The sequence below is a fragment of the Sciurus carolinensis genome, chromosome 3 (assembly GCF_902686445.1).
Source record: "Sciurus carolinensis chromosome 3, mSciCar1.2, whole genome shotgun sequence".
Taxonomy (NCBI): Eukaryota; Metazoa; Chordata; class Mammalia; order Rodentia; family Sciuridae; genus Sciurus; species Sciurus carolinensis.
This window is the reverse complement of record NC_062215.1, coordinates 109,026,735-109,042,767: the sequence shown is the minus strand read 5'-3', so window position 1 is coordinate 109,042,767 and position 16,033 is coordinate 109,026,735. Positions and strand designations below refer to the sequence as shown.

The following is a 16,033-nucleotide window of genomic DNA, read 5'->3' as shown; positions in this document are numbered from 1 at the left end:
GTCAACCTTTAAAAATCCACACCCATTAAATAAAGATTCTTATGTATCTTACCAGTATACTCTTATTGAGAAACTCAGACCCACTACGAAAAAAGAAAGGGCTAATAATGACATTTAACTTTTGTTGGGTAATTTAGTATGTTTTGGGAAATGTTAAGTATTTTATATGCTTTATCTCCTTTAATCCTTACAATATAGGTATCATTGCTATGACAGTTGATAAAATTCTTGAGTCTCAGAAAATTAAAATTACTTACAGAAGATAAATAAACTAGTTTGGGTGGAACAAGTATTTGCATCTGTCTCCTGTATACCATGACCTTGGAAGTAAACAACTTTTTTTTTTTTTTTTTTTTTTTTTTTTTGCGGTACTGGGGATTGAAAAACAACTTTTTCTTTATTTCATAAGTTTTTATTCATGTCACCCGAGATCTAATTGATATACCCTTGCTATCCAAAAAAAAAAGGGTAAACATTATAATTCTTTAAAAAAAATTATACTAAGGAAACTAGACAAAATTTCCAAATGTATAATTATGCTTAATATTTAAAATTTTTTTATTTGTTCTCATTTGTTGTACATGACAGTAGAATGCATTTATACATTTTGTTAGATCATAAATAAATGGAGTGTAATTTCTCATTTTTCTGTATACATATTATAGGATCACATCGGTCATGTAGTCAAATATGTACATGAGGTGATAATGTCTTAAAATTTCATTTAAAATGTAATGGGCTTACTCAAACTTTCCCAGGAGCATTTATTCCCCTGTTTCATTCTAGTACCACAAAGAACCTTGCATTTTTATGTGATCATTTGCCTAGATGATATATTAATAATCTATGCAGTACAACCACCTGAAAATAAATCAGCCTGGAAAAAGGGTATTCTGAACCTTAAGTGCAAGTCCCTACCCTTCCAGGATGATTCTGGGTGGAGAATCAGATCCTAAGAACACCAAGAAATACCTACAGCTTCCTTCTTCTGGCAATTTGTATGTTCCATTATTGCTTTCTGGGTGCTGAAAATAATAAGGAAATGAGCTGAATGGTTTTAAGTGCTACATTTTTGGTTAAACAGTTCTTTTTTGAAACAAATTCTGGTTTTTCTTTATGATAACATACCCATCCTACATGTAACAGTTGCAAATGTGATCTTAAAATATTTCTGATGAAAACTACCTGCAGAGAAAATAGAAAGTGAAGTACTACATTCAATAGCAGCCCTTCTTTAAACTTGTAAACAAAAACAAAGACCCTGTCTCATGTAATTGAATTGGCTTTGAAGTTGATGGTGTATTTGTGTTTGTGTGTGTGTGTATGCAAATAGAATATTATGCATCCATTAAAATAATAAAAAAACTACTTAGAAATATCTGGAAAAACAGTGTAAAGCCAAGAAAAAGCCCACAATATAAAATGTTAAATACGCCATTATTACAGTGATATAAAATACATGTAGTCAAGGACTAGAAATCTATTTGCAAAAAATGAAAATAATCATTGAAAGTATTGTAATTGTTCCTATTTTCTTATGTTATACCATTTTAGTATTGTCTTTTAATAATAATAGATTGAAACAGACTTAATTGACAACCATAAGCAAAGGATAGAATACAATATTTTTGGGTGCCAATTTAGAGTTGATTTTAATCTAAAAATGACTGTATTTTAAAAACATAGTAAAAGATCATAAAGATTTATTATTCTTATTAGCATGTAAAAATAAAATACAGTTTTACTCCCATTTCCCTAGTTCAGAATCCTATTATTTCTGAACTTTTAAAATAGCTTCCTTGTTGGTCTGGTTTTGCCTAATCTCCTTTTCATCTTCCATTTCTATTGCTCATCCCACCCCAGGTCCTTCCTCTATCTTGCTGCCTTGGGAATCTTTCTGAAACACCACTCTGAGCAGGTGAGGTCAGCATGATGTCCTTCAGTGGCTTTTCGGTGCCGGTGCTCTCTACATGAAGTAGTGCTAGGACTTCTATGTGCTGCTTTTGTTCTTGTTATCACTTCTGCCTGAGCTTAGCAAGTACCCAGGCCATGTTAGGAATTTAGTACAGGTTCTGAATAAATGAATAGATGAAAAAAAGCACATTAGATTGAATATTTCTTCTTCCACTTATTTCTTAAACCTATATGTATGTTAGTAATTGTAAAAATATTGATTGAGATCATGTCTATTTCAGATTTAAATTGGAATCTGATATAAAATCTTTTCTCAATGAAGAGAAAATTGGAAATGAATGTCTTTGTGAGCTTAGGAATTCTGGTAAGTTTTTTTAAAAATCCTATATTTAAAGGGAAATTTTATTTTGAAGAATGAAAGTGGGCCACTCACTTCATGCTCTTTTAATATTTTAAGAGCTGTTTGTTTTTTCTAAAAGAATAAAAAATATCTGCACTTTAATTACCTGTTCTTTAAGAAACTAAAAATAATAATGTATTTTTTTTGATTTAACTTTGTTTCACCATAGAACAAGAGTTATCAGAACAATGGTGCACATATCTTAAAAATGTGATAAATCCTATTCTGCAGCTGAGAACAGATTTAAAGTACAATCAGTGTCACACTTCACGGAGTTCACATGCCCATATGGAGTTTAATTCATTGACAGTACTGGAAGAGGTCAGTGCATTACCTTGTTTTTGATCATGTAGTATTTCATTTTTGTCCCAACTTAGAATAGTTTGAGATAAGAAATAAACATGTGTCTTGTGTATTTAAATAGAAGGTTACTCAACCTCTTAAACATATGCTGAATCTGTACAGGTACCCTCATTTCTGTGACTGATCTCCCTGCTTTTCTTTTTATCCCTCCTCCCAGTGCATTCTGGGATCCTGCTGCTAGTGCAGGGGGATCTGGTCATCCTGATGTTGAAATTCCACAGATTCCTTCTGCCCTTGAAGTCCTCCTCCTCATCTGACCCCTTTCTAGCTTCTTTATACACATCTCCTGCCTGATCTGTACCTTTCTACAGAAGTTCGGTACCATACCATAGATTCTGGCCATGTATTTGTGACTCTCACAAGTCAGGCTCATTCCTGTTTCAAGGACTTTACATCATCCATTTTCTCTTTCTGGTTGATGGTGCTTTCTGCCATTTAGTTCTTGATTTAAATGTTCTTTCCCCTGAGAAGCCACTGTTACTTCTTACCATAGCACTCTGTTTTCATGTCACTTCCTGTTGATGCTTTCTTAAGTAACTCTTTATTAGTTTGTTGACTTCCCCCCCTCAGTACAGCATAAGTTCTATTGTTAAGTATGAGTTTTTAAAATGATTTTTCTTTCTCTCCTTTTCAGTTATTCTATATTTTTATATTGCTTTAATAATAATAATAATAAATTTTATATCTATACTTCACTTGGGACTAGAGGCAAGAATGCAAGGGAGAGAAGAGAAATTTTGTTCTCTGCTTTACAATTAACAAAATGCAAATCTGGGTGCAGGGTGGCTATGACTGTACTGTGATATAACTTTTGAGGTTATGTGTCTGGAAGCCTCATTTAGGTTCATTTGTCTGATGAACACTGCCTTACCAGCATCTCTAACTTTCTACAACAGGTTCTCAAAGGGATTTTCTCTTGTCTAATTTTTCATCATTTCTTGGCTTTTGAGAATAATTCTTGTGTAAATATAAATACTAGAGAACTTGCAATAATGTGAATGCTACTTGTTTCACACATTCTCTAGGTTGACTTTGTGAAGAAACAATTGAAAGCAATCTTTGAAAGACTTAGACTGGAGCAACAGGAAATAGAAAGGGATCTTTCAGACTGGAATATGAAAGTAAGTGTCATGAAGCTAGTAATTTATCTATTTATCAGTTTGTCATTTATGTTAAACAATCATATAATTTGTTTTCAGATACTGGATTATTCATCAGAAGAGAAAACTAACCTGCTTAGTGAACTGCCCATGGAATTAGAAACTTTGGAATGTCCATACCCTGATTTGAAATCTTCAGTTCTCAATGAGTTCTGTAACTTTACAGAGAAATATCAAAAGAAACTTCAAGATTTTGATGTACAGTTAGAAGACATAAACAGGTGACATGATAAAACTACTTGAATCCTGTAGATTTTTTATACTAAATTTTAATTTTTTTCAGGGTCACTATACTTCTGACTTACTGTTGCAAAGTTACTATGTGATGCGAATCAAACCAAAAAATGTTTAGATGGATTATTTGTTGAATGGAGAGGGCTTTCCCCAAATAATTATCTTGATATGATAATTTTAAAAATTTCTATAAGGTTAAAAGATGAGACTAATCTGTTTATTAGTCTTCTGTACTGCACAAGTAAGTATAGTTTTCAAATATGAATTTTCAGTGACTATGAATTTTCATTTCAATATATAAAGCTCTTCTATAGTGGAAATTTATAAATCAGCACTAATAATTGATTGTAATGAAAAATATATCAATTAAATTATGTTACTTGTAATTAACTGTGATTTTGTCCTGTGGTGAATCCAGAGAGTTTTCCGAATTTTTTCCTGCAAATGTTAATTTTTTAAAAGAAAACAGACTTTTGGTTGTATATTGAGAAGGATGTTTCTCTTCTGAGTGGCAAACATAATTTTCAGTGATTTAAAATTTAGTGCTGGCTGTGATCATCTTCTCTAGTGTCTTCTATATTATAATTCAAATAAAGGGAGAAATCCAGGTATGCTTCCCTGAGTAGGATTGATGGTTGGCCTTAGGTTCTATCTGTACTTGATGTCTCTAGGAGACATTTTGCAGAAAAAAATGCTTCTCCTTCTATTTTATCGTTGTCAATATTTTCCCCAAAGAACTTACATTTAAAAAGACAGGAAAACTACAGAAAAGACACACATAGCAAATTAAAAATAATAGACAGTCTTAACTTTGAAATGAAAGATAATAAATATAATAAATATGTGTATTTCTTATATTTCTAATTAATTGCTGTGAATACAGATAGATCCTCTATATGAAACTGCTAGTGTTTAGTAATAGACAATAAGGAAATCTTTAATTCCTCCCAAGTAGAGTTCTGTGCTTCCCAATCTAAACTTGAGGGTTATATCTGTTACTTATCTCAGCGCAATAGAGCCCATTCAAGGTGAAGTCTGGGCTTTTCCTGACCTTAGCTTCATTCTTACACCTCTGTGGGGATGTTCCTGTGTTCCTCCGGATCAGTATCTGTTCTTCTGGGAGCTCCTCCTTCTCTATCTCTTCCCTTTGCTATTCTTCTTCCCACCTGCCAATACAGCTGAGAAATAAATTAATAATGTATCATGTGCACTTGTTGATTGATTAGTTTATTACCCTTTAATTGGAATTCAGTCACAGTGAAGCATTAGCTCAACCATATACTTAGATTAAGTTTCTAATTATAAAATGAATATCCTCTCCCAGCTCCCCTTCCCAACCTTGTTTAAGAAATTTCAGAACTCATTAGGTAAGGGGAACAGGGTTTTTGTTTGGTGGGGAAGAGGTATTCTGAATAGGCTGATTAGCTGTGACTTGAAGGAGGTAATTGTCCTTTTAAAGTCTGTGACTTTTCCTCCCAGATGGCATGTGGTCCTCTTGAGAAAGCTGGCTGAGTTTGTGGTGTCTCTAGATTAGCAGGTCCTAAATATGGAGGTGTTTTCTTTAGGAGCCTGAGATGGCTTCCTTCCAGTAAGACCTGTCCATCACAACCCACTTTCCTTCCTTTTTAAAAATCTGAACTCAATTTCCACTCTTCCTTCATATAATCCTGTGCCACTCAGAAAAGTTGGGATTCACAGTTCCTTCAAATTACTAAAGATTAAGTAAAAAATTCATTGACTATATTTCAAATGCTAAGATTTCTGCAGAAGGAAGTAATATTGAGGATAAAATCACTCAGGAAGGCTTGATGGAGGAAGTAAAGTTAACTATGAACTTTGAAGAATGGGCAGAGTTAGTTAGCATTGGCAGAAAGAGATAGGGAGGACATTCTAAGAAGGGAGATTAAATGACTACAACATAAATCCCTTTACATCAAAGTAACTTATAGTTATATATGTGTCCATAGCATCTAGTACATTCTACTCATAACATCTTCTAAGTGATTCAATTGAGTTGAAGATGAAAACAATGAAGGAAACAGTGAGAAGGCATGTTATGGGACAGTAGAAATCTACTTGGGAGAAATATAAGGTTCATAAATTCTGGTTTAATGGTTCTTGCCACATATAATTATCCAAAATACATTTTGTATAATTGATGATGTGTTTTACTTGGTAAATATTTATTGAGTAATTCTTAATGTATGGTTAGCTCTGCTAAACACCTTTGTAGGAGATTAGGCAGACAGATTAGCATAGAATATGGCTTTACCTCTGAGAATTCGAAATATTTGGGGGAAGTGACACATACATATGTGCCCTCACTAAATAAAATTACATGCAAACATTAATTAAAGAAAATACGAATATGCTGGCAGTGAATAACAAAGTTTCAATCAAAACTTAATGAGTTTTCAGGAATAAGTTTCCTTGAGGTGAAAGAGAGTAAAAGGGATAATTTGAATAAAGATAGAAGTGGTTGGCATCAGTATTCTGATCTGGTGAGGAGTGATGCATATAAATACACTGTTCTAACTAGCACAATGGATTACTTGTTCAATTATAATATTAATTGCACTTCTCATTTGTCAGGATCCACCTTTGTTTTGATATGGCCATTTCCCTTTTTGGTTCTAGTTATTATGTCTTGTGAAAATTCTCACAGATTGTGTGTGTGTGTGTGTGCACAGCTGTGGGGGTGAGTGCGTGTAGACTTTTTAAGGGCCACTAGTCTACATTATTGTTTTAAGCCAGAGTGACTGAAGTTTTTAATTGCTTGAATCTTAAAACATGCCTCATTTGATATAATTATTACCCAGGGTCTATAGTTTACATTCGAATCGCAATCCTTCCACCCCTAGTTATTTTTCATTTCAAACTTTGTTATTAAATAATTTATTTCTATAGAGCAGTACGGTAGAGCCTATCAAAATCACAAAGCACATATCCTTTGTCTGAAGAGTTTCCATATCTCAAGAATGTATCATAAAAATATATTTAAATATGTAAACAGATTTATTTTTATTTATTGCAATAGAAAAGATTGAGAAAAACCCTTAATAAAGGCTAATATAGATTATTGTACATCTGTATAATGTACAGGTGAAAAAAAAAAGTTTTAAAACTTTACTTATCTGAAACAATATCCAAGGGATAGGGTGAGGTATAGAGTTACGCAAACAAAGTAACTTTGAATACATACTGTGTAAAAGAGGGGAAAATAAACATGGGCACACTCACACATGCACACCTTTATTTTCTTTTGTATGTCTGAAAGAATGCACAAAGAGAGATAACATTCATTGCCTTTGGGGAGGGGAGCCAGGCGCCAAAGGATGAGATGTGAGGAAAAATTTCCATTGTATTTACCTTTCATTGTACTTCTGGAATTTTGAAACTTATAAATATATTTTAAGTTCTAAAACAAATAATTTTTAAAGGAAAAAATTGACAAGGGCAAAGATTGAACACCAAAGAGGAAAACACTGGCAACATATCAGATATAAAATATTTTAATTCCTAATATTTAAAGGCACTTTGTAAATTCATTGAACAATAAGCAGTCAAAAGGCAAAGGGGGCAAAGGAGATACAGAGGGGATTTAGTTATATTTTCAAAAATTACTATTAAGCATCTATTGGTAGAACGGAGGGAAAAATGACTGTACTCATGAAGCAAGTGGAAGACTTGAAAGCATAAACACAATACCTAAGTAAATTATACACTGTATATTAAAAGGTGATAAGTGCTATGAAAAAATATAGAATGGGCAAAACAGAAAGGGCTGAAATTTGGGGGGATTGAATTACAATTTTGAAATAAAAGTTTGGGGATAGGCCTGGTTGAGAAAATGACATTGAATTGAAGTCATGCAGTGAGTTGAGGGATCTTGTCATGAAGATATTTAAAGTAAAATCATTCTAGTCAGTGTTTACCAAGGTGAGAATTTGCCTGGCAAGAGGTCAATATGGCAGGAAATGAATGACAGACCAGGAGAATAGTGGAAGATGGTGTCAAACAGGTAACAGTGAGGAGTAGGATAGTTATTTATTTATTCTTGCTGTGTGTATGTGTGTGTGTGTGTGTGTTGTCAGGTATCAAACTCAGAACCTGTGCATACTCAGGTAGTGCTTAACATTTAAGTGAACTATGTCCCCAGCCACAGAGACAGGATATTTAGAGCTTTGTAGCTATTTTTAAAACTTCAGATTATACTCTGAGTGATATGGGAAAGTATTAGAAGGTGTTGAGCCAAAGTAAACAGTTGCAAGATCTGGCTTATGTTGTAGCCGAATCATTTTGGCAATTGCCACATTTAAAATAGATTGAGGTAGAGAAGGGTATAGCACAAGAAAAGACTGGACATTTAGAAAATTATTAAAGTAATCCAGGTAAGAAAATGATGACCTGGGTGGAGGCGTAGAAGTGGTGAGAAATAATCAGTTCTTGATGTATTTTAAAGGAAGAGTCAACAGCATCTTCTGACAGATTTTGTGAGGCATGTGAGAAAAAGAGAGCGGGAAGAATAGTCCAATATAGTTGCTTATTTGAGTTGAGCAACTAGAAGAATGGAGTTGCCATTCACTGAGGTAAGGAAGACTGTAAACAAAGTGGGCTTTGGCTGTTGGGAAGATCAGTTGTTTTGAATTGTACATAATGAGTTTGGGGTGCCATTAGGTGTCCATGTAGAGATTTTGTGGGGGCAGTGGACTTGGGAAGTGGTCCACAGTATCAGCAGGGTTGGTGACCCCTGAGTAAATGCTACAGATAAGTTAAATAAAAGAGAATGATAAGTAACTGCTAGTTCTAAATGGAGGATTTTGTTGGCCGTTTTCATTGAAAACTAAAAGCAAATGCTTAATTGGAGCAGGTCTGAGTGAAAGGGGAAGGAGAGAAATTGAAGACAATGTGTAGAGACAACTGTTTTGGGTTTTCCGTGAAGGACAGCAGAGAAGTAGGGCCAATTATGTTATTTCCTTTTTTTATTGTATTTTGTTTTTGCTTGGTTTAACATGAAAGAAATGGAGTATGTTTGATGCTGATGAAAATAATCCAGTAAGTGATAAACATTGGTGATACAGAAGAGAGAGGGAAATTGCTGAGTGATGTCCTGGAGTTGAAGATGGTTGGGATTTAGTCCCCAACAGGAGGATTAAGCTAGATGATTCATGTACCACAGGAACTGGTGGAATGCTGAGTGTATGTTACTGATGTTGGGAGATGAATAGAAGTCATGGTGACAGTCTGTGGAATTCTGGGTGATAATCCACAAATGACTAAGAAAATTATGAACCTCTCTTCTCATCAAAAAATAAAGATGAAAGCAATACTTAGATTTTTATCTGTAAGAATGGTAAAAATTAATATATCTAGGGTTAAAAATGGTATGGAGAAATGGACTTCTTTATTGAATTTATTTATATATAAAAACAGAATGCATTTCAATTCATTGTACACAAAAGGAGTGCAACTTTTCATTTCTCTGGTTGTACACTGTGTAGAGTCACACCATTCATGCAATCATACATGTACATAGGGTAATGATGTCTATATCATTCCAGCATCTTTCCTACCCTCCTGCCCTTTCCCTTCTCCTCCCCTCATTCCCCTCTGTCCAATCCAAAGTTTCTCCTATCTTTCCTTACCCCACCCCAGTTATGTATCAGTGTCCACTGATGTTATCAGAGAAAACATTTGGCCTTTGGTTTTTTGGGATTAGTTTATCTTACAGTATGATATTCTCCAACTCCATTCATTTACCTGCAAATGCCATAATTTTATTCTTTAAGAGTGAGTAATATTCCATTGTGTAAATATACATTTTCTTTAACCATTCATCTGTTGAAGGGCACCTAGGTTGGTTTCATGGTTTAGCTTTTATAAGTTGAGCTACTATAAACATTGATGTGACTGCATCACTGTAGTATGCTGATTTCAAGTCCTTTGGGTATAGGCCAAGGAGTGGGATAACTAGGTCAAATGGTGGTTTCATTCTAAGTTTTCTAAGGAGTCTCCATACTGCTTTCCAGAGTGGTTGCAACAATTTTCAGTTCTACCAGCAATATGAGTGAACCCTTTTCCACACATCCTCACCAACATTTATTACTACTTGTATTCTTGATAATTGCCATTCTGACTGGAATGAGATGAAATCTCAGTGTAGTTTTAACTTGCATTTCTCTAATTACTTGAGATGTTGAACATTTTTTCATATATTTGTTAGTTGGTTGTATATTTTGTTCTGTGAAGTGTCTGCTCAGTTCCTTAGACCACTTATTGATTGGGCTATTTGTATTTTTGGTGGTTTTTTTTTTTTTTTTGAGTTCTTTATAAATCCTGGAGACTAGTGTTCTCTTTGAGGTGTGTGTGTTGTAAAGATTTAGAAATGGGCATTTTTATATGTTATTGGCATATAAATTTTTGGAAAGTCATCTGATTCTATGTAAAAATTTTTTTTATAAATGGGAATATTTGTCTCTTTAAAATTGATATTAAGAAATAATAGAAGTGAAATATTTGATTCCTAGAGCATTCACCATTAGTTATTCTTTTCTTGGTCATAGCAAAATCTCCTAAACTACTTAAGTAGCCAACAAATAAAGAGGAAATCAGCATCAAGTGTGATATATTCACACAGTGTAACACCACACTGACATTTCTAATCTGAAATAATTTTTAGTGATACAGATATTTGAAACATGTTGCTATGTAATTAAAAAGCAGACCTCAAAAGAATTTGTATAACATCTATTCTCTGTTTTCCTTCCTTCTGAAAATATTACATCTGTATTGACAGAACCACAGAAAAAAAGATATGTAAATATCCACCCAAGTAAATAATAACTAAAGTTATCCTCAGGTGATGAAATTATTAAAAATTTGCATATTTGTTCTATTTATAAAGCAAAACCATAGTTTTTTAAAAAATTTAAGTTAAAGGTTGAAGAGGAGACAAGTACATTGGATTTTAATTTATGCTATTTAAAAAGCTCTATTTTACAGTTGAAAAACACTGTAGAAAGGCAAATATTTTCCCCAGTTTCTTAGTTGGTAAGTAGTTTAGCAGAACTGAGTCTCTTGTGTCCATTTGAATAGAACGTTTTCCCCTCATACTATGTTGCTTCAAGAATTTATATGTGTCAAGATGCTGATCAACATCAGCATAAGTTTGCGTACTAGATGAATGCTGTTTAATTGAAACATGTGAGCCATGTGTGTAATTTTAAATTTTAAAGTAGCTGTATAAAAAAAGTGAAACAAAGGTAAAATTTAAATTATATTTTACTTAACTCAGTATTTCCTAAATGTTATAATTCAACATATAATCAATATTTTAAAAAATTTAAAGAGGTATTTTATATTCTCTTTTCTTCCGTACAAGTCTTTGAAGTATTTTCTGTATTTTATACTTAAAACATATCTTCCTTTGGACTAGCCACATTTCAACCCACAAGTGGTTAGCAGCTAGCACCTCACACAATACAGGTTTAAAGGAATACACATTTACTATGACACATTTTTAAAAAAAATTAACTACCATTGAACCTCTTTCTTTATTCATCGTGTTTGCAAAGCTATTTAGATTCTATTTGGGCTGTATTTCATTAGTAACATGAAGACAAGCTTAATTGCTTATTTTAGCCTCAGATGAGATTGTGGCTTTAATTTCCTAACATTTGGATGCATTAATCATATAGATGAGACATAATTGTCTGATGCTCCATTTAGCTATGTCAGATTGAAGTCAGTATGTGGAAAATGCTGTAGAGCAATAACAAGTAATTTCTGCTTTATTGTTGATAGGTATATTAAATTTTATAATGTTCATTCATAATTAATATTCTATTATTTTATGAGATCTGAATCTGAATGCTGTTTAAAATCCACAATAATTTTAATAATTTTGACCCTTGGTACCTACATTGTCAATACCCATAGTTTCATGTTTTTTCAGCTAAATTGTTTCAATTTACCCTATTTGTTAGAAACTTTCAAGATAACTCTTTAGTACACTTTGAGCATTTCATTTTATGTATTTTTCTTGATATAAAAATAATTACATTTATTAGAGGAAATTTTTTAAAAAAATTAAAGGCAAACAAAGAGAACAAAATGAAAATTAATATAAATTCCCAGTACCCAAAGATAACTTCTGATAACATTTTATATCTTTCAAACATATGTAAAATTAAAAAACAAACACATCTGCTGGTTTTCCTATTATGAATCATATCCTATGTTATTCCTTTTTTCAATATGTGCTTATTAAACTTCTTCTATCCATTAGGTTATCTACTAAATTTTCTTTTACAACATATTTTTTATTAGATGTGTATTATTACCATGTGTTGCTATACCACATAAATTTGACCCATTTCCTGTTTTTGAACAATTATTTAATCCATATTCTGTGCTTATTTAAAATCACTGGGAGCTAGGTACATAATTGTAATTCCAGTAACTCAAGAAGCTGAGGCAGAAGAATTACAAGTTCAAGACCCTGTCTCAAAAATAAAAGCAAACAAACAAAAAACAAAACAAAGATTAAAAAAAAAAAAAGGCTTGGGATGTATGTAGCTCACTGATAAAGCACCCCTGTGTTCAATGCTTAGTACTAAAAATAAAAAGAAAAGTCTTGGAAAAGACCACTTTGACATTGTATTTTGAGTAATTCTGTATTTATCCCCTTGAAATGAGGTCCTAGTGCTAGAATCATTGAGTCAAAGGACATGAAAAGTTCTAAGGGCTTTGAGATTTTTTTGTTAAATTGCCTTCCAGAAAAGTAAAAACAATTGCTATTTTCACCAGTAGGCTTTATATTATTTGGTTCATTTTCTAGATTTAGTGATAAGGGCATTGGATATTGCTGTCATGTGTACATATCATCAGAATCTTGTTCATGCTCTCTTTCTCTTTTCCCATATTTACCCACATAATATAGCTCTATCAATGTCCTTATGTGGAAGTTTTACCAAAAGGGAAATAAAAATATGCATAATTTTATAATAAACCAGGCTCTTCCCTTGTTTCAATGTAAACCATATACCCTATTGCTAATAAAAATGAAATGGGTTAAAGCCAGCACCAGAAGGCAACACTCAAGAAACAGTTTGTGGCTCCATCTAAGTTTTTTTTTTTTTTAATTTAAAATAAGCAAATACTTATACACGTGACCTGCTTGATGAATAGGAAAATAAGAAAGAGAAGGAAAGAAACATCATAGATAACTGACATATGCTTACTTGATGAGAGCACAACACATTTTGTTACCAGGTGTTTTTTTTTTTTTTTTTTTTTTTTTTCCTGAAAATGTACTATTGGCATTGATGGAAAGTTTCAGTGCCCGGGCATTTCCAGTCTCAGGTCCTTTATTTCTGGTCTGGTTGTATCCAAAGAGTGACTAGAAAAGGGAGAAGTTCTCAGAAAAAGGAGCATAATTAGTTGATCTTCCAGTGTTCACTTAGTCACATTAGGTAGATGACCCAACCAACATCCTCTGTCACTCCATCTCCCATTTTCCCTTCATACATTTCAACATGGTTTTCCAAATTGGTGTGTTGGAGTGTATATTTGTTTGGTGGATTGGTAACAGTTGTAGATAATAACTTTCTTTTTGTTATGTGACTTTATTAGCTTTGCTTCAAATTGAATCTGTAGATTTTTTTTTTTTTTTTGGTAATATGGTCATTTTAACAATATTAGTTGTACCTATCAATGAACATGGTAAGTCTTTCCAACTTCTAAGGTCTTCAATTTCTCTCTTCAGTGTTTTATAGTTTTCATTGTAAAGATGTCTCACCTCCATAGTTAGACTTATTCCCAAGTATTTAATTTCTTCTTAAGGCTATTGTAAAAGAAATAATTTTCTTGATTTCTCAGTTGATTAATTATTGTTGATTTTTTTAATCTGCAACTTTGCTGAATTTGTTTATCAGCTCTAGAAATCTTATACAGGAGTTTTTTTTGGGGGGGGGGTTTCTAAGTATATGATCATGTCATCAGCAAGCAGGATAGGTTGACTTCTTTTCCTATTTGTTTTCCTTTAATTTCCTTCTGCCTGATTCCTTTGGATAAAGTTTCAAGAACTGTATTGAATAGGAGTGGTGAGGATGACCAACCTTGTTCCTGAGTTTAGAGGAAATGTTGTCAGTGTTTCTCTGCTCAGTGTGATTTTGGCCATGATGTGTCATATATAGCCTTTATGGTCCTCAGGTACATTTTTTCTATATGTAGTTTCTTCAGTGATTTTAACATTAATGACTGCTGACTTTTGTCAAAGGAGTATTCTGCATCTAGTTAGATGATCATATGATTTTTGTCCTTGATTCTATTTATTTGATGAATTATGTTTATTGATTTATGTATACTGAACCAACCATGTGTCCTTGGAATGAAACACACTTGATCATGGTGCATAATATTCTTAATGCATTTTGAATATGGTTTACTAATTTTTTTAAATTAATTAAAACTTTTTAAAATTTATTTGTTTTTTATGTGGTGCTGAGGATCGAACCTAGTGCTAGGCAAGCACTCTACCACTGAGTACAACCCCAGCCTCATGGTTTACTAATTTATTAGCAATTTTTGCATCTGCTTATTAGGGATATTAGTCTATAGTTTCTTCCTGTGATGTGTCTATCTAGTTTGGGTAGTCTAGCTTCATAGAATGAGTTTGGGAGGGTTCTCTCCCCTTCTATTTCATGGAAGAATTTTAGGATGCTTGGTATTGGTTATTTTTTAAAGATCTGGCAGAACTCAACTGAAACCCATTTGGTCCCGGGCTTTTCTTTGTTGAAAATATTTTTATTACTACTTCAATCTCATTGCTTGACATTGGCCTGTTTAGGTTTTCTGTGTCCTCTTGATTCAATTCAAGTAGGTCATAAATGTCTGGAAATTTGTCTTTTTCTTCTAAATTTTCTAATTTTTTGGAAAATAAACTTTCAAAATGGCCCCATATAGCTGGCATGGTGGCACTATCAACTAGCAACTCAGGAGGCTGAGGCAGAAAGATCACAAATTTGAAACCAACTTCAGCAATTTAGCAAGACCCTAAGCAACTTAGTGAGACCTTATCTCAAAACAAAAGGTCTGGGTGTGGCTCAGGGAGTAAGCATCTCTGGGTTCAATCTACAGTACCAAAAAAAAAAAAAAAAAAAAAAAAAGCTTTTTATGATCTGTATTTCAGCAATTTCTGAAGTGGTATCTACTTTTTCATCTCTAATTTTGTTGATTTGTGTCTTCTTTTTCTTCCATTTGGTTAATTTGACTAAGGGTTTATCAATCTTGTTTATTTTTCCAAAGAACCAACTCTTTGTTGCATTGATCTTTTGCATTAAAAAAAATTTCAATTTAATTAGTTTCAGATTGATCTTGATTATTTCCTGTCTTCTACTGGTTTTGGAATTAATTTGTTCCTGTTTTTCTAGGGCCTTGAGATATAGCATTGGATTGTTTATTAGAGATTTTTTAATTTTAATATTGGTGCTTACTACTATAAACTCTTCCCTTAGAACCAACTTCATAGTTTCCCAGAAACTATGGTAACATTGTATCAATAGTCTTGTTTGACTGTAGAATTTTAAAATTTCTCCTCTCATTTTTTCTATGATGTATGCCTTATTTAAAAAAATATTATTCAATCTCTGTGTATTTTATGTGTTTTTTGTAATTTTTCTTGCTGTTGATTTCTAATTCCATTCCATTATGACCTGATAAGATACATGAGGCGTATAAATTTTTTTTATTTCCTAAGAGTTTGTAACCTCTTTTGGAAGATTCTATGAGCGGCTGGAAAGAATGTGAATTCAGTTGTTTTAGGACTAGATATTCTATAAATGTCTGTTAAGTTCACTTGATTTATAATGTTATTTAGTTCAGAAATATCTTTATTGATTTTGTCTGGATGACCTGTCTAATGGTGAGAGGGCATTGTTGAAATCATTCAGTATAATCGTAT

General features: G+C 32.7%; 1 protein-coding gene across 2 annotated transcripts in view; it reads left to right on the top strand.

Moving 5' to 3' along the window:
* Ccdc148 (coiled-coil domain containing 148) overlaps positions 1 to 16,033 on the top strand; it is a 327,462-nt gene that overhangs the window by 136,350 nt on the left and 175,079 nt on the right. Inside the window, exons 2-6 of one of the 2 annotated variants that reach the window (XM_047547039.1) lie at positions 1,864 to 1,918; positions 2,196 to 2,278; positions 2,484 to 2,635; positions 3,703 to 3,798; positions 3,877 to 4,058. In XM_047547039.1, coding sequence (XP_047402995.1) covers positions 2,603 to 2,635; positions 3,703 to 3,798; positions 3,877 to 4,058 — 311 coding nt within the window. In that variant the 5' untranslated portion in view covers positions 1,864 to 1,918; positions 2,196 to 2,278; positions 2,484 to 2,602. The remainder of the gene's footprint in view (positions 1 to 1,863; positions 1,919 to 2,195; positions 2,279 to 2,483; positions 2,636 to 3,702; positions 3,799 to 3,876; positions 4,059 to 16,033) is intronic. The other variant, XM_047547038.1, reaches the window with a different exon arrangement.